Genomic DNA, 18,624 nt, shown 5'->3' on the forward strand with positions numbered 1-18,624 from the left:
GCACGGGGCAGGCAGAGGGGGAGAGGGGGAGCGGGGGTTGGGGGAGCCGGGAGGGACCTGGGTGGGGAAAAAGTGGGGACCGCGTGGTCGCCCTGCGCGCCCCGCTGTCCCCCTCGCTCCCACGGGATCCTGCCCCCAAGCCGGCCCCAGCCGTACCCTCCGTGCCCCTGAGCGCAGGCAGCGGCTCCTCCAGCCGGCCCCGGGAGATGCGGCGGTCCTTGGCCAGCAGATCCACCACGTTGCACTGGGAAGGAGAGAGCGGGGCTGGCTGAGCCACCAGCTCTGCATCCCCACGCAATGCCCCCGCAGCCAGCTCTCCCTGGGGAAACTGAGGCACGGACACCCCCCCAGCGACACTCAGCATCACCCTCCCAGCCTCAGTCCCCGCGCCGTACCCCACCTTGGTCATCCCTACCTTGCTGGGGAGCAGGAGGTGCTGGAGGTGCGGGGGGGGCCGGAGGCACTGGCGGCGCTGCAGCGGGGTGGTGACGGTGTGCCGGCCCCCGCAGCTCCGCGGCACGGTCGGGTACCTGGGCTCGGCCGGCGGCTCCCTGTGGGACAGGGCAGAGGGATGCTCAGTGCCTGGCACCGTGGCACCCTGTCCTTCAGCCTGCTGGGCAAGGAGGGGGGCCAGCGGCTGCTCCCCAATGGGTACGTCCCCCACAAGTGCCATCCGATTGCCACGGCCGTGGCAGATCCCTGCACTCCGTGCAAAGGATATCAGGAGGCAGGAGCTGGGCTGTCTCAGCTGCGGTGCTTCATTTTTACAACTGGTCTCCCAGGAGCCCCCACCCCCTCCAGCCCAAGGTCAGGCTGAGAGCAGACACAACTCATCACACGCTGCTTCAGCGCCCTTGAGACAGAGACCTGGGCCAGACGCGGCAGTGAGGGGGGGGTCAGTAAAGCCCCAGAGAGGCAGAGCAAACACAGCTGACCCTCCGCGGCACATCTCTGCTCCCCTTCCGTGCTCAGGCCCCCCAGGACCCTTCTGCCCCCACCCTGGGAATAGCTCTCTGTCGACGGGGCAGAGCCACCCTGCACCCCAGGGGCTGGGGATCTGTCCCCTTGTCCCCTACCTTTTGCCATCCTGCTGTTCCTGTTCTGATTTGAGGACGGTCGGGGGCTGTCCGGTGGGGCGGGGGGGCATCGGCGGGGAGGATGGGATGGTCACGATGCACCTGGGGAGGGCAGGAGCCGCGCATCGGTGGCGGGCTCAAAAGAGCTGCCCAGGTTTGGGACGGCGCCCCAAAACCCACGGGCTTGTACCACATGGCACCCCCCCGCCCGCTGCCCCCCAGGGAGGGCTCCCTGTGGCCCCGCTGCCGGGCAGGGCTGCGAGGGGGCTGGGCAGGGTCAGACCCCCCCAGGCAGACAGCCGGACCCCTGTGCCCGGCACAGCGGGGCACCGCCAGCACCCATCGCCCCCCGTTCCCCCAGGGTGCCGGGCGCTACTCACGGGCCAGGCACCCGCACGTCGAGGGGCCGGTCGCAGGACAGGCAGTGGAAATGGGCCAGCAGCAGCCTGGAGGGGGGAGAAAAGGGCTGGGGCAGCTCCTGGGGGGGCGGCGGCTCTGCCCGCACGCAGGCAGGCAGCTGGCAGGCAGCAGCGAGGTGTCCCTGGAGCCGCCACTGTCCCCATCGCACTCACTTCCTAATCCCAGCCGCGTCGTCATCCTCCGCCTGCGCTGCCTTCTCCTGGAGCTGCTTCAGGATGCTCTCCCAGTGCCCCTCCAGCTGCTGCCGGAAAGGCCCCAGCTCCAGGCGGTCCAGCTGTGGATGGGGGACACCCTCAGCGCCCGGCCCGGCGAGGGACATGGCGTTCCCCGGGGGTCACGGCGGGAGGGGGGACCCTCGGAGGGATGCTGCCTTCGGCTGCCCAGCCCCAAAGGTGCCACTTGTGCGCGGCGGGGACGAGCCAGCCCTCACCTTGGCGGCCAGCTCTTCACTGAGCTGCTGCTGGAGCTGCTCCTGGCCCGTCACCCGGCTCAGCATCTCCTGGAACATCTCCTTCAGCCGCTCCATCCGCGCGTCAAACTCGGCGTGGTTGACTTTGCCGGCCAGGGCGCTTTTGTCTGCTTTCTAGCGGGAGGGAGAGGAGGAGAGCGGTGGGCAAAGGCTGGAGGTCCGATGGGCAGGGACAGCCCCTGGCGGGAGAAGTGGCTGCGGGGCCCCGCTCGCCCCACCACCCCCGTGGGCTGGGTCCCACCAGCCGAAGGGGCCCGTGGGGACACAGAGGGACGCGGCGAGGGACCCGCGGCCCGTCTGGAAATCCTCCCTCCCCCCAGCAGGTTCTGCCACCGAGCACCCAAGGGCCAAGGGGCGCTTGTCACCCTGCCCCGCACCCCCTTGGCTGGCGCTGGGTCCCCTCGAAGCCGTACCACGTCGATTCCCAACTCCAGGTCCTCCTTGTCTGCTTTCTGCTTCACCAGCCTCTCCAGGGACTGGAACAGAGCCTTTTCCAACAGAGAGAGCACCCCGTGATGCCACGGCAGGCTCCGCGCTGCCTCCCGGCCAGCCCAGCGCCCCCCGCCTCCCCCCGACCCTCACACCTCCAGGAAGGGCGTTTGGAGCCCCTGCAGGGCTGCCAGCCGGCGGGCAGGGGGACGGACCCCCGGTGGTCCCCAGCCGGGGCTCTGCTGGAGGCTCTGACCCCGCGGGGCTTTCTGCCACCTGCCTTGGTGTCCTTCTGCTTCTGGTGACTCTCGTCCCGCATGTTCCCCACGATGGAGCTGAGCTTTTCGTGGTCCCCTTGCACCTGCACCATGGTGGCCTGGAGGCGTTTCAGCAGCTCCTCGTCCTGCTGCAGGGGGGAGACGACACCATGCTGCTGTGGGGGGGGCTGGCTGCCCCGTGGGGACAGAGCCAGGTTCCTCGGCCGGTGGCCACGGGCTATGGGTGCCAGCAGGACACTTGCACCAAGGTCCAATTCCCTTCCGCTGGCTTGTACGAGCCAGTCTGGGGGGCAGCGAGGGGCTCCCCCACGTTACAGCGAAGCCCAACCAGCCGGGGGGGCGCAGCAGCCCCCTCCCAAGCCCCCCACGCCGGCATCTCCCTACCTGGCTCCTCCTCGGCAGGTGCCTGGCCACCTTGTACGCCGCCAGCCGGGACAGCAAGGCGTCCACCGCCTCCTGCAGCTTCTCGTAGCGCTGGAGGAGCTGCCCCACCTGCGCCCTGGTGTCCCCGCTGCAGGCAGGGCACGCGGCCGCCTCCTGCCCCACGCTCTCCAGCGCCCTCAGCTTCTCCTGCTGCAGGAAGGGGAGGAGGAGGAACCGCCTCTGAGCTGGGATGGAGGCGGCCAACGAGCCCCGGTGCCGTGGAGTCTCCATGGCCCCCGCCAGCCAGGGGAGGTGGCCGGGAAGCCCATCAGGACCCCCCCACCGAGCCGGCGCGTGCTGGGAGCGCTCCCCCCACACCTCACCTGTGCCTGCAGCTGCTTGTCCATCTCCACCCCCAGCTTCTTCAGCGTGGCCTTGCTTATCTCCTGATGCTCTGCCAGTTCCTTCAGCTCCCTCTTCATCTGTTCCAGGCCCAGATCCTTCAGCTCCTGCTTCATCTGCTCCAGACCCAGAACCTTCAGCTCCTGCTTCATCTGCTCCAAACCCAGATCCTTCAGCTCCCTCTTCATCTGCTCCAAACCCAGATCCTTCAGCTCCCTCTTCATCTGCTCCAAACCCAGATCCTTCAGCTCCTGCTTCATCTGTTCCAGGCCCAGATCCTTCAGCTCCTGCTTCATCTGCTCCAGACCCAGATCCTTCAGCTCCTGCTTCATCTGCTCCAGTCTCAGCTCCATCACCTCCGGGAGCTCCTTCTTGATCTCCTGCAGCGTGGACCTGCCCAGCGAGACGGGGACGCGGGCAGGCTTAGCCTCCACGGGGCTGCTCGGGGGGTGTCTCTGGCCCCCCAGACTGGGATGCTCCCAGCCCCCCTGGGTCCCTTGTGGCCCCACACAGTAGGAAACCCTCTCCCGTCCTTTTACCCTGGCTGCAGGGTGCTGCGCTCGCTGCCATCCACGTCCAAGTCATCTCCAGACACCCCAAGCTTCCCAAAGGCATCTTCCAGCTGCCTGACCTGGGAATGGTGGTTGTGGCAGAGTCAGGGCACAGGCCCCCGTGTCATCCCAGCACAGGGGCCCTTCGGTTGCCCCCTCCCTGCCCAACCCCCCCCGGCATCCCCGCAGCCCCCTCGCGTGCTGCCACCGACTCACCTTCCCCGTCTCGTCCTGCATGTCGCTGGCCTGGCCCTGCAGGGAGGAGACCCGGCCCCGGAGGGTGACGCTGCTCTCATCTAGAGGGATGCTGCTGGGGCCCCAGGACCCCCGGGACATGGACGGATCTCGCAAAGGGGACACGCCGGCGGATCCTGGCTGTGCCCCTGGGCTCTGGGTCTTGATGCCAGCAGCTCCTGGCTGCGTTCCCGGGGCCGTGGTGCTGGCATCAGACCTCCTCCTCCTCTCATCGGCGGGAGCGTCTGTCCCCTTCTTGGTGGTCGCTGCTGATTCTCGGCTCCCCGCTCGCATCCCCAGAGAGCCAGGCTGTGTCCCCGGAGTCCCCTCGCTGCTCCTGGGCACAGCCTGTCCCCCGGCTCCCTCCGGCCCCAGTGCTGAGCTCGCCCTGCGCTGAACGTCCACGTGCGACAGGGTGGGCTTGGTGTGGGGAGAGTGGCCGCCACTGCTCTCCTGGGACGAGGAGGCAAAGGGGAGCAGGTTGAGGGGCAGCCACGCAGCGGTGAGGACAGAGCCCAGGGCCCCCCGCCCTGTCCCCACACCTCCCAGGGATGCGGGGACGCAGCTGCCTCCTGCCCCCGTGCAGGATGCAGGGGTGCTCGCGGCCGTACCTCGTCCGTGTCCATCCACCTCTGTTTGCGGGGCCCCGGCAGCCGGCCGGCAGCTTCCTGGAGTTTGTCCTGGAGCTGGGCGAGGAGAGGGACACCCGTTGGGATGCGGGAGCGGGATTTCAAAGGAGCACGCGCAAACTGACTTGGGCACAAGAGAGAGGGACGCCGGGCTGTGCCTGGGGCTGGGGCAGTATGGCCCGGGGCAGAGCTTTCTCTCCCCTCCTTCCCAGCTCCCACGTCCCGGTATGGATGGCTGGTGGCTCCCAAAGTGCCCCAGCATCCCTTTGGTTGATGCCGCAGTTCCCTCTACCCCCAGCCTGACCTGCCGGCAGCGCTGCCCGGTTCTGCCCTCCCCGGGCAGTGCTGGGGGGCAGAGGCTGGGGGCCTGTGGGGGCAGTGGGATGGGGTCCCCGCTCCCCACTTTGGGACACCCCTCCCACTCTTCCCTCCTGGTGCCCTTCCCGATGGGTGAATGGGTGACACCGGTGGCTGATGGCGGCGGGGCAGGGGCTGGGATGGCGACAGCGAGAGGGGCCGAGAGGGGGCGAGGGCCCAGTTCCCTCCTGGGGCCACCGGCAGCAGCTCACCAAGCCGAGCGCCTCCTGCATCGCCTGGATGTCCTCTCCCATGCGCGTCTGCGCCGCCTTCATGCCGCCGATCTCCTCGAGGGCCTGGGAGCGGGGGGGGGTGGCGGTTGAGCCCCAGAGGAGGGTCCCTGGGGAGCAGGACCTCACCCCTGCTGTGGTCTTTCCTTGAACCCAAGCTTATTTCTTCCCACTGCAGATGCTCGGGCAACGCCACGCATGAGGGATGAGGCCCCTCTCCAGTGGCACCAGTGCTGGCTTTAGCCCTTGGGCGAGCCCAGGGGATTTGTGGTGGGAGATGAGGCCCACGAGGGGCTGATGGAGCCTCTCAGCTGCCCCAGGAGCGCATGCGGTACCGGCCGTAGGTCAGGAACGGGAAGGGAGGGCTGGAGAGGGTGGTGGGGCTGGGCTGGAGGTCCAGCCTCCTGGAGGGGCTGCCGAGCCTCCAGCCAGCGGAGCCAAGGGCACCGGGGGCTGTGTGGGACCCCCCCATAACTCGCCGATGGCAGCCTGGGCTGGACACAGAGCAAGCGGAGCAGCGTTTCAGCCCCAGCTCTTCCTCCCCAACTCTCCATGCCTTTCCCGCGCTGAAGCCCCACGTGCCGCCGTGAGCTGGCGCTTAAACCAGACCTTGGTCCAAGGGCTGCGCAGAGCCCGGAGGAGGGGGCGTCTGGCGGGGGAGCACCCAGGGGAGCGGCAAGAGCCTCTACCTTGGAGATGCCGCTCTCGTTCTCTTTGACCTTCTCCTTCATCTGCCCCACGTCGGTGGCCACGGAGGCGAGCTGGGGGCCGCTCGCGGTGCCCGACACCGAGTCCTTCCCGGGCAGCTGCTCCCGCGGCTCCGGGAGCTGCTGCCCCACGGCCTGGGCCCTGTCCCCGTCCTGCTCCAGGCCGGCGGCCGCCTGGGCAGCCCGGTCCCCCTCCAGCAGGGACAGGCGGCCCAGCATGGCCTGCAGCAGGCTGCGCAGCGCCGTGAAGTTGACAGACCCGACCTCGGGCGTCCCGATGGCCGCGTCCAGCAGCTGCGACAGCTCGGGCTCAGCCATGGCCGCTGCCCAGCCCGAAGCCCCGGAGGGACCGGAGGGGGACGGGGGCCTTTCTGCCTTGCGGGGGGGACCGGGACCGGGACCGGGACCGGGACGGGTGGGACTGGGGTGGGCAGTCGGCAGCCTTCCTCCTGCTCCTCCTCCTCCTCCTCGTATTCTCCTGATCCTCCTTCTCCTCGTCTCCTCTCCTCCTTCTCCTCTCCTCGCCTCAGCGCGGTGTCACCGGCAACGGGTGACAGGGACAAAGCGGCGTCCCCCGTTGCCAGGCGACGCCCCGCCCCCTGGAGACGGCGGCCCCGCCCGCCGCCGGTCCCCGGGATGCGTTACCCAAGTTACCCCCAGGGACGGCAGAGGCCGAGGGGCCCGGCCGCCTTCCCCCCCTTCCCGCAGGCCCCGCAGCCGCTTCGCGCTCCCGGTTCGCAGCTCTCGGAGCGGCTTCTGCCGCAGCCCGTCTTGTTCCCGCCGCTCCATCTCCCCGCTCCCTCTTGGAACTGAATCCTCCCAGCCCGGGAAAATAAAATACCCACACGGAGCAGGTGGAGGCGGTTTTGTTTCAATGCCTGAACACGGACCTCTCGTAACTGTAAAAAGAGTGAGGCGCCTGGCGCTTCCCTGCTTGCCCACTCGCATTCCTTCTGGGAATTGCCCTGGAGTGCCCGGGCGAGGGAGGGGGGTGTCAGTGCTACGGGGGAGTGGGGGTGTCGGACTTGGAGGGTTATCAGGGAAAAGCAGTTTTGCCCATTCCCGGCCTCCCCATCCCTGTGCGTAACTTGGATAACGCATCCCGGGGCCGCATCGCCAGCTCGGGAAGCCCAGGCCAGCGTCGCACGAGCCGGAAGAGCCAAAGCCGACGGAGCCAAAGCCGGCGCAGCACAAGGCAGACTGGGCCAACGGCCCCCTCTCCCTGGCACCGAGGCCCCCCCGGAGCCGACCCAGCGCCCGGCCAGCCAGACCCCAACACGTGTTCTTCAAAACCTGATTTATTACTATTTTATTAATAAAAACCCTTCATCTCGTTCTTTCTTGTATTTTTCCCCTTTCTTTTTTGGGCCATGAACGGCGGTGACAGGGACGGGGGGGCATCACCTTGCTCACCCCCAGCCCCGCTCCCGGCCCTGCAGCGCAGCAGCGGGAGGGAGGACGGGGTGAGGGGTCCCCAGCCCGGCGCTGCCGGGGGACGGGCACCTGCGGGCGCTGGCACCTGGCGGGGACGGACCCCCCCGGCCACGCTCCCTCAGCTCAGAGCCGGGACAGCGCTGCTCCCCGCACCCCCCAGCCCCGGCCACCGCTCGGGGCCAGCGACAGCAGAGGACGAGGAACCAAGAGGGACGAGTCGACCCTGGGGCTGGGGCCCGAAACGGTGGCCGTTGGGGGGTTCATTCACGGCCGGGGTTTGGCCCAGGAGCGCGTTACGGAGCAGCGGCTGCTGGGCTCCTCCAGCATCTCCTCTGCCGCCTCCTCCCGCTGGAAAAGCCACTTCCCTTGCAAATAATCAAGAGACAAGGAGGGGAGGGAAAAGATTAAATCAAGCACAACGTAAGCAGGAAAAAAGCAAACCCCAAGAGAAATGCCGTGTTCTCTAAAAATCTGAACTTTATTCAGTACAATTCAGTGAAAGGAACATTCATTTGAAAACACAATCGATACATCAAAAAGTTGAAGGACTAGTAGCAGTGAGAGCAGAAACAGAAAGAAAAAAACCCCCAAATTCAGACAAGTTGGTCACCTGGGACGGCAGAGGGGAAGCACGGGGCCGCCTGGGACAAGGGCTAATTCTTCTCTTTCTGGAGAACTGAGAGGTTTTTCGAGATTTTACTGTATCCCCTCAGCCAAGCGTAGCTCCCAGGACGGCTCCATGCGGGCAGGAAGCGCCGGCAGCCCCGGCTGGAGAGGAGGGAGCCGCAAAGCCCAGGGGCAGAGGGGATGTGGAAGGCGGCGCGGGGCCCAGCGCCCCAGGAATGTTCGCCCAGCGACCGGCCCGGCCCGAACCCGTGCCGCCATCGGGGACAAACCCACTTGAGGGAAATTGAAGAAAGCACCCTTAGGTGAAGAGCTCTTTAATGAAAAGACACAGAAATGGATGCAGAGCCGGACGCCTCAGCGGCAATTCCCAGCTCTGCCGGCACTGGCGGGGGGAAAGAAGGGGAGAAGATCTGCTTTTGGCTGTCATCTTTTACCTTTTCAGCATTTAATTTCCTTTTTGCACGTCCCTGTTTGACACTGTTCTTGCCCGCTCAATCCCTCACCGCGGCCGTCCAGCCGCAGAGACGTCATTTCAGCCCTTACGGCCCGCGCAGGGTGGCAAACTCCGCAGGGGCAAACGCCTCCGGAGTCGGGCAACCAAAGCAGCACATTCAGGCAACCGAATGAGAAACAAGAGCAAGAAGAGCCGCAGGAACCAGCGCCGGGTCCTGGCTGCCCAGAACCTCGCCCTGCCTTCCCCATCCCAACATTCAAGGCGGTGTTATCCCAGCATGATGCTCTCCTGGTGCTGGCGAGGGGAGGGGGCGCAGGGCTGGGGCTCCCCCGGCTCCCGTCCAGCCGGCAGCAGAGCAGGAGACGGAGGAGGTGGAAAGCGCCGGAAAGCCCCAGAAATCCTCGGAAATCCCGTGCGGACCCCAGGGTTACGCCAAGAGCGATCCTCAGCCCCGCTGAGGGTGATGCCGCCTGCCCAAGGGCGAGAGCCGAGCTCCCGGCTCCGACAGGAAGCACCGAGGGGACACAAAGTTTGTCACCGGTGTCAAGGGCACCCCTACCCACCATCCAACAGCAGCTCCTGCTGGGATTTAGGAAAAGCCCCAGTTTTGGATCAAACCGTTTAAGCACGCAGAAGGGAAAGCCCCAACCGCAATCTGCGGATTTTCTCGTTTAGAAGAGGGTCAGCAATCCTTTCAGGGAGAAATCACCAACGCCCACAAATTCAGATGAAAAGCAAAGCTCCGAGACAGGAATCACAGCTGCCGCGGGTGACACAGCGCCACGGTAACAAGGACGTCTCACGGTGAGTGCCCAGAGCCGGGGCTGGTGACGGGCGGCTGCTGGGGCCGGAGCTGGCCCTGGCGACGAGGGGGTGGCCCCGGGGACAAGTGGGTGGCCCTAGGGACGAGGAGGGGGTCCTGGGGACAAGGGGGGCAGTGGTGAGAGGAGGGCGCGAGGAGCGCAGCGGGTCCCTCGCGGTGCCCGGCCAGCGGCAGCAGCTCAAGAGCTGCCTTTTCTCCATCGGAAGGGAAAACTGCACCGCTCTAAAAGACAACACACATGAGTAAAAGAACAGTCCACAAAAGTTCCCCGTGAATATAAAAGGCAAAACCATACAAAAATAGAGAAAATCGACCATTTTCTTAGGTGTATAATAAACAAACAAAAAACCCCGCAGTCCCCAGAAGGCAACACAGAATTACTCGCTAGACTGACCCCGTCGGCGGCGCTTTCAGCGCAATTTAACAGCCAGAATTCAGCGCTTTGAGGCAAGACCTTCCCTGGAAGGGACGTTTCCAGGCGAGTTCCTCGAGGGGAGTTTTTCCCTACTACCGTGGCGAGACAAGCTGCTCTTCCTGACTTTTAGGACTCATTTCTGGTTGGGAAGCCCTTTCTCAGAGACAGCCGCCCTCGCCACTCTCAAAGTGGAGCCCCTCGGGTTCGGCAGGGTTTCACTAAGGGCTGCTCCAGACCCGGAGCAGATCTGTCCCTGTCCATCCCGGGGCGGACGGGCATTTCAGGAAGAGCCGCGTGTCAGGCGGCGACCCCCCACCTCTCGAGGGCAGGGACAATCTACAGGCTGGGCTCGCGCATCGCAAATCCTTATTTCTTTGGGTTAATGGGGCAGGATACGCCAAGAATCCAGCAAATCAGCTCCGAAACTGCCTTTCGAAAGCTCATTTGGAATCAAGAGATACGGGCTTCATTTCGGCCGCGTCAAATTAAGAGGAGAAACCTTTGGTATAAAGTCAGATTATCAAGTCCTGGCTGTATTGCTGTCACCCTCCCGAGGCCAGAAGCTCTTCTCACTAAGCCTTTCCCTCACGGACCGACAACCAAAGGAATTATTCCTAGAGACGCGCCTTTGCAACGCAACATTCACGTGAGCACCCAGACGCTTTCGCTCCTCCCCGAGACTTTGGCAAAGGCGGCCCCACGTCCCAACACGACGCTCCGCAAACCCCCCCAACCCGCCCCGTGCCTTCGGTGCCAGGCGAAAAGAACAGAGTGACTAAAGGCTGGCGCGGGGCCGCTGCCCGGGCCACGCAGTGACCGCCCGGCTGCGGGACAACGTCCCCAGCGCCACCAGCAGCGTTTGCCGTGCGTTTGGTTTTGTGAGTGGCGCTGAGACGTGCGGTGCCGAGACCTGACCCTCCCCTCACGCCCGGCAAGGGGGGGACTGCTCCAATTAGGCAGGATTCGTTAGCAGATGCTGACGAGGAGAGGCTGCGCTCACAACCTCGGGGCCGAGGGGACCCTTCGCTGGCCGACCGCCTTCTCCCCTCCATCTCGGCGGGATGCGGATGCGGCATCAGGAGCCGGGTTTGTCCCACAAAATCCTCTCCGGGGGCAGAAGAAGACGGGAGGGAAAAACGTGGCCCGGCGGGTCCCTGCGGTAACTCCCTGCAGCAGGACTGGGGGGAAAATCCCGAAAAATGAAGGTTTAAGCCCACGGACACACAGACGGGTCCACTCGAGCCTCAGCACTCTGGTCAGGAAAGGGAAAAACACATCAATCGGTCCAGCCTTGGGCATCGAAGCCTGGCTTTGCCTCTCCCGGCTCCGTCACAGATGGACATTGCCAGCGCGGGACGATTCCTGTTTCACGCTACAAACTCTGCTGCAAAGAAAAGCAGAAAAGGGGCAACTCGGGGCCGAGGGGAAACAAAACCATCACCGGAAACTGAATGAAAATCAGAACACGGAGCTCGGACAGGAGGAGGATGAAGCTTTGTCGGTCCCGGACAGGGAGGTTTGCTTTCCAGACCAGCGAGTTTGACACCACGGAGGACGGGGAGACGCCCCGGGGACCAGCGGCCCGAGATCGATGTTTCCAGGAGCTCGTACGACCTCCTCAGACAAAGCCCGTCTCCTCCGCTCCTGTCCCTCCTCCACGGCCTTCAAAGAGGAAAAACAAACCCAAAACCTGCAGCGACCTCCAGCTTTTTGTGCCCTCCAGTCGGGAGGAAGAAGTCGTGAAGCCTAATTTAGGCTGCGTTACATCCTGTATTCCAATTAACAGAATACTTTCCTCGTATGAGTTTATGCAAAGAAAATTACTCTAAAATAATTTAAAAAAACAAAAACAACTAAAAACAACCCACAAAACTTCCTTGTGAAGAAAGTAACGGCATCTGCAACTTTGCAGCTACGGGCACGATGGGAATTGAGCTTCTGTCCAAGACCTCGTCCCTGTGCCCGTGGCCCGGGAGAGGATTGGAGCGTGGGACAAAGCACGGGAAAGGTTCCACCTGGGAATTACGCACCGGGAGGCCAGACCACGACACGGACGGGACCGACACTTTGCTCTCAAAAGGGACACCACCAACAGCACATCTCTCCGAGCGCGGTACCTTTGAGCAAATTAAAACGAGACCTGGAAAACGTTACCGGCACGCACACAAAAGCTCCTGCTTTTCTTCTGGGGCAAGGGAAAAAAAGAATAAATAGAAAAGTTACGGCAAAGTTCCCCCTTCAGCTGCCTCGTCTCCCGTCCTCGCTCTTCCAATAACCGGCGTCCTCCCTCCCAGCCTCCCCAAGCCGAGCCCGAGATGGGCGACATTCAAGAGAGTCTGAACCGCAGCATTGCACCGAGAGGAGGAATCAAACCCCCATTTCCCCCAGCAGTGTCCCCAGGACCCCCCGGCTCCCAGCCTGCAGAAACCCCAAACCCGCTGCGCTGGCGATGGGTCCGTTCCCAGCGTTTGCCCCCGCAGCAGCGTGAGGTGTCGGGGGCTGTTCCTGCGCTCGGCGTTCCAGAGCCCGGCGGCTGCCGCTGGAAAACCAGAACGTGCCTCGCGTCAACGCCCCAATCCCAGAGGCGGCTCCGAACGCGCCCCAGCATCCGCAGCGGCGAGAGCAGGGCCCGGGGCTGCGGGAGAGGAGCCTCCTCAGCCCAGCTCTACATTCAGGTCCCTCACAAACTGCTCGTTAGTGCTAATTGTCCCCTCCCCGCACCCCGCAGCCCTCGTCACCCCCTCCCCGGAGCACCTACTGGCCCTCGGTGACGCTCCCGGCCGTGCTGCCGCAGCCGGCGGGCAGCGCGTGGCCGGGGCTGGCCCTGCCCTTCAGGGGCTCCCCGCAGCGCTCCGGGCTCTCTCCGGCGCGGGCGCTGCCCTCGGGACGCTGCGGGATGCCCTGGGCGACACCGACGGGTTTGCACGGGGCGCCCTTCTCCGGGGAGCAGGCGAAACGAAAGCCGGGGGGCACCTGGGGCTCGGCTCCTCCCGGGGGGAACAAGGGCGGCAGCTTCTTGGCGGCGGCTTCTCCGCGGGGCCGGCAGGGACCAGCCACCTCCCGCGGCCACCGGGCCTCGCTCTGCAGAGGTAAATGGCAGGGCCTGAGCGGGCGCCGGCCCGGCTCCGGCTCCGGGGGCCGCCTGCCCGCAGTCTCTCCGGCCACGCTGAGGGACAGGGACGGGACGGGACACGCGGCGCCCGGCTGCTCCGACGGCTCCCAGGCCCTCTCCACGGCGGCGGCCGGAGCCAGTCCCCAGCGCTCCAGGGCCCCGGCAGCCGCCTCGGCGTCGTGCTGGAGGTGCTGCCAGCCCGGCCAGCTCAACCCGCCGTCGGCCGCCGCCAGCTCGCCCTCCTCCTCCTCCTGGCTCCGGCTTCTCCTCGCTCCGCCCGAGTCCCTCCTGCCGCCCTCCCGCTGCGCCCGCGGCCGGCCCGGCTGGGGATCGCTCTCGGCCGCCTGCGCGTGGGCGAGCTCCAGCTCCAGGCTCTCCGTGTCCAGCGAGCGGCTCCTGCGGCCGACGGAGAGCGGGGCCGGCATGGCGGGGCTCAGCCCGTGGAGGCGCAGGTGGCGGGGCAGGCTGGCAACGCCCCAGTCGCAGCTCGGGAAGGAGCCCGGCGGGTGCCCCGGGGACATTCCCTCCTCGCATTCCGCCAGCGACTCTTTCCGCCCGTAGCCGTCCTCAAAGGCCTCGGCAATGTCCTCGCCGGCGTTCATCTCGGGGTGCCGCTCGCACTCCCCTTCCCCTTCCTGCTCCACGTCCACGATGTCGAAGGTGACCATGGTGGGCAGGGCAGGCAGGCTCTGGGGGAAGGACGAGCCAGAGCCGGAGCTCCCCAGGCTTTCCGAGAGGCTGGAGAAGAGAGTCCCGCTGCTGGCAAACTCCACCAGTGCCTGCGAGAAGCTCACGGCATGCTCGGGCTCGCGCTCGCTGCCCACCCGGGGCTCGCCGGTGCCGGTCTCTGCTCCGCCGCCACGCTCTGCCTCCGGCAGCCGGTACCCGGGGAACAGCCCCGCTTGCACAGGGACGGAGCCCCCAAACAACCCACAGTCCGGCTCCAAATCAAACCCCGCCTTGTTCTTCGTGACCTCAATAAGGCAACTTCCGTGGCCTTTTTGGCTGCTGGAGCAGTTTTCTGGACACAGAGTCCCGGGAAAATCCCTCCACTCTGGGTTTTCGACTCTGGACACCGACACCCCACTATTCACACCCCTGTTTGGGGCGAGCGAGGCCACCGGCTCGCTACCAAGGCCGCTCTGGTTCTTGCCAATCGAGCCGCCTGCTCTGGTTTGACATTCCACGCACTGCTTGTCCCGCGGACACTTCTCCGTGCTGGGAACATCACGGCCTTTCCAGGCCGGCTCCCTCTGCAGCTCCCAGTACAGCAGCTCTTTCTGAATGGCCGCCAGCCGCTCTTCCTCCGTCTCCATCAGCCCCCTTTTCTCATCCAGCATCTGGATCAGGCTCCTCTCCCCAGGCAGGCAGAAGTCCAAGAAGTAGCCGACGATCCCCGGCCGAGAGACTTTGCTCTCAAACAGGGATTCCTCCCCGTGCGAGGGACTCGTTAGCGCGTCAAACTCGTACAGTGCATCGCCGCTGTAACTGTCTCTGGGAAGACGCTCCTTCTTCATCTCACCGAGCCCGTCTCCGCCTTCGTCCTCCAGCCCCGGCGTGGTGGAGTCGTAATAACCCTCGTCGCTATTGGGGGCGGACTCTTGCTGGTCGCTCTGCGGCGTCAGGAGGTCAACGCCGTCCATCGCGTCCCCCAGGTACGGGGGGGCATCCGCCTCGCGCGACGCCTGTGTCTCCAAACTGCTGCTCGACACCTGGGCTCCGTAGCTCCCGTCCCCGGACGCGTGGCTGCTCCAGATCTGGTGCAGGAACTCCTCCGCCTCCTCCGGCACGGCCATCTCCTCCCCACCGCCCTGGTAGGTCACCAGGCAGGAGCTCCGCTTCGCGGCGTCTCTGCTGCGCTCCACGGAGATGCTGCTCTCGGCCATGTCCGGCTCCGCGATGTCGTCTCCGCACCCCGTCAGCGAGTCGAAGCTCTTCAGGGAGGTGACGTCTCCCAGGATGAGGCTCAGCAGGTCCCCAGAGTGCAGGCAGGGAGGGTCGGTGTCCACCAAGTCCGGGTGAAAGCCCAGCAGCAGGTTGCCAGGGTCAAACTCTGCGCCGGCATCAGCCTCCGCCTCCGATTTCGTATCCAGAACGTCCCTCTTCCCCGGCATCGCCACCGCCTCGCCCTCAGAGCTGCCGTCTCCGGCCGCGGGACAGCCAGGCTGGGCAGCCTCCCCGCAGCCGGCAGCGGGGCCGGCCGAGCCGTCCCCCCCCGTGCCCCCCGGGCTGGCTGCGGCAGCAGGGACAGGGCCCGGTCCCCTTCCCTCTGCGGCCCCTCGGCTCTCCGCTCCCGCACCAGCGGCTTTGTCGGCCTCCTCCGCATCCCCGCTCCACTCGCGCAGCTCCGCCGGCTCACACTCGGCAGCCTTGCTCTTCCGGTGGCGACGGATGCTGTTCAAAAACCCTCTCAGCCCTTTTTTGGCTCGCGGCAAGGACGACTTCTCTCCGCTGGGCTTTTTCTCGCAGCCCTCCGCGCCCCCGGCTTCACAGCTGTCCCGACGGCCGACATCCAACCTGGCGCCGGCGTCGACGGCCGAGGGAGCGCTTTGGGAGCTGGGCAAAGGGCCGGGACGCGAGTCCCCGCTCCCCTCCCAAGGGCTCTCCGCTGGCGCCTCGCCGCCCTTCTCGCCGGCAGCTCCGCTGAGCCCCTCGTGGGTCCGGCATTTACTGAGGCCCTTCTTAGAGCCCGCTTTCCCCTGCCCTTTGCTCCTGCCGCCAAACAAACTGGGCAGCGTGCAGATGCTCCTCTTCCCCCCAAACAGTTTGAAAGCCGTTTTCTTCAGCTTGCCGGGGGGCGGCTGAGCCTGCGGTGGCTCTGCAGCCCCCACAGAGGCATCGCCCCGCTCGGGCAGCCGGTCCCCGGTCTCCTCCCGCCGACGCTCGCTTCCCTCCCGCTGCCCGCAGGCCACCGACGGCCACCCGCTGCGGGCGGGCTCCTCCGGGCAGCCCCTCTCCATGGCGGCCAGGCCGTTCGGCTGCATCTAGCTGGAAACAACGCCTTTGGGAGCACAGTCCTCCTCTGGCCGCGGAGACCGAAGCATCTTGGCAGGCGATCTAAAGCAAAGAAAAGGGCAGAGAGGTGAGGAGACGGCAGCGGAGGGCGCAGAGCCCGAGGCGGAGGCGTCACGAAGCCAAGAGCTTTGTCCCCAGCTGGAACTGGAGCTGCAAAAGCCTCAGGCAGCCGCTCGGCTCCCTCCGCTCCCGACAGCCAGGCATGAGAACGTCGTGATGCTTCAACCGACCCGTTCCCGAGCGCAGCAAAAGCTCCTGTCTCTGTTCGGCAGCATCCTGGGGACAAGCAGGTCCGGCCCCGAAACACCTCGCTCCAGCCCCTTTGGCTTCCCAGCCGTTTGCCCCCGGGGCAATGGGGTTCGGTGACCAGCCGCCTTCAGGTGGGAAAACCCCGGCTGCTGCGGCGGGGAGAGGGACCGGCACCCCCCGAACCCCACCGCAGCCCCCCAGACCCAGCGCCGACATACAGGGAGCCTTTGGACGGGGAGCCAAGCCAGGACGCAGCCCGCGCACTGAGCACGTGTCCAGGGAGAAAGCCGTTTACTAGAGTTTTTATATTTGTTTTTAGGAGATTTCAGTTGTTTGCAAAATCATCTGTCCTGGGCATTAAAGCCATCCCTGTGAACCGCCCTGATCAGATTATCCCAGAAGCCGGGCGGCGGTTTGACGCGTGACCCTGGACTGATGTCGGGGACAGGAGAACTGGAATAATCACGTTCCTTTGGCAGAGCCTGGAGAAAGTAACTGCAATAAACCCCGCACGGCGCTGCCGAGCTGCGGTGCCCGAGGCCTGGCTCTCGCTGCCGAGGGGCCGGGGAAGGTTTCCGCAGCCTTCACCCAGAGACCCGCAATGACAAACCCACCCAGCGATGGCCTCCGGCTCCCGCAGCCGGCCCGGCCCCGCCGGCGGGGATTGCGTTTCTCCCCCAGCCTCAGCGCTGCCCCATCCCCGACGGGGACCCCCCGCACGGCCCCGGCCGCCCCACACCCCACGCAGCCCCGCTCGCCCCCGGCCCTCGGGAGCCCGCCGGCTCCTCGGGGGCCGCCGGGCAGACACCCGGCGACACCGGCCGGGGACAGCCCGTCCCGCCCCCGGCGTCCACGGACCCCCGAGACACGGGGCTGGGACAGAGACGCGACGGCAGGAACCCCACGGGACAACGATCTCGCTGCGGCTCCGCCCCGGCCCCGGCGCCGCGCCCGGCCAGGTGGGACGGGGCTCGGGCCGACCGGGCCCGGCGGGGGGTCCCTGCCCAGGGCCGCACCGCGACCGGGGGGTCTCTAAGGTCGTTTCCCCCCCGAACCCCCCCGTGACTCCGCCCGCCGCCAACAGCCGCTGCTGCGACCACACGGTCCTCAGCGACGCTCCGGGATAAACCCACCGCGGGCAGCAAATGAGGAACGAGGGTTTTTACAAAGAAAACGCGGCACGACGAGGCAGGGCCGCCGCTCCCCCGCCCGGCCCCGGCGCCGAGGGCACGTTCCGATCCGCCGGGGACGGGGCCGGGCCGGGCGGGACGGTGCCGGGGGAGCGGAGCCCCCGCGAAGGGGCCGCCCCCCGCGGAGCCGCGGCCGGGGCCGGCGTTGGCCAGCGCAGCCCGTCCCTCCCGCCGCCCCCCCGCCGGGCTCCCCCAGCCGCGGGACGCGGCGCCGGCCATGGCGGAGGGCGGCCCCGCCGCAGCCCGCGCCCGGGGCGGCCTCCCCCGCCGCCCCCCGGCCCCGCTCCCCCGCACTCACCGGCTGCGCGGGGCGGGGACAGGGCGAGCGGCCCGGCCCGGCCCGCCCGGGCCAGCGCAGCCCGGGGCGAGTGGCCGCCGGGGCAGCGGGTCCGGCCGGCGCCGGGGGGCGGGGCCTCGTGGCGGAGGGGGCGGGGTCTGGTGCGGAGGGGGCGTGGCCTCGTCGTGGCCTCGGCGGTGACGGTTGGCGCGGAGGGTGTGACGTCAGGCGGGGGTGTGACGCGGGACCGGCGGCTGCGTGACGCGGTGCGGCGCGAGGGGCGGGGCGCGGCGGTGCGGCAGGGCGCGTGGCAGCGTGACGTGTTCGGGTGGCTGCAAGAGGGGAAGAAAGGGAGGAAAAGGGGAAAAAGAAAGGGAAAGAGGAAGCGAAAGAGGAGAGAGTGAAAGTGAGAAGGGAAGGGAAGGGAAGGGAAGGGAAGGGAAGGGAAGGGAAGGGAAGGGAAGGGAAGGGAAGGGAAGGGAAGGGAAGGGGGATTTAGGAGGGAAAGGGGGAAGGAAGGGGGGATGGAGGAATGGGGGGATGGAGGAATTGAGGGAAGGGAATAGGGAGGGAGGGATGGATGGATGAAAGGAAGGAGGGAATGAGGTAAGGAAGGATGTAAGGAAGGAGGGATGGAAGGGGAAGGAAGGAAAGAGGGAAGGAAGGAGGAAAGGAGGGAGGGATGGAAGGAAGGAAGGGGTTGGATAGAAGGAAGGGAAGGAAGGAAGGAAAGAGGGATGGAAGGAAGGAAGGCAAGAGGGAAGGAAGGAGAAAAGGGTGGAAGCAGAGCCCCAGTGTCCTGCCTACAAAGCCAGGACCCCAAATTTTAGGGACACAGACTCTCTTCCAGGCATCAGTTGGCTGGGAAGTCGCCCTCAGGGAG

At 66.3% G+C, this 18,624-nt stretch overlaps 1 protein-coding gene across 1 annotated transcript; it reads right to left on the minus strand.

Annotated features, from left to right (window-relative positions):
* Window positions 1-10,642: 10,642 nt before the first annotated feature.
* Window positions 10,643-17,860, minus strand: LOC134520935 (APC membrane recruitment protein 1-like). The gene is made up of 2 exons (XM_063346831.1): window positions 17,763-17,860; window positions 10,643-16,067 (listed from the first exon to the last, which is right to left on the minus strand). The coding sequence occupies exon 2, from the start codon at window positions 15,992-15,994 to the stop codon at window positions 12,653-12,655; it is 3,342 nt and encodes a 1,113-aa protein (XP_063202901.1). The 5' UTR covers window positions 15,995-16,067; window positions 17,763-17,860; the 3' UTR covers window positions 10,643-12,652.
* Window positions 17,861-18,624: the final 764 nt, after the last annotated feature.

Source organism: Chroicocephalus ridibundus, chromosome 9 (assembly GCF_963924245.1).
Source record: "Chroicocephalus ridibundus chromosome 9, bChrRid1.1, whole genome shotgun sequence".
Lineage (NCBI taxonomy): Eukaryota > Metazoa > Chordata > Aves > Charadriiformes > Laridae > Chroicocephalus > Chroicocephalus ridibundus.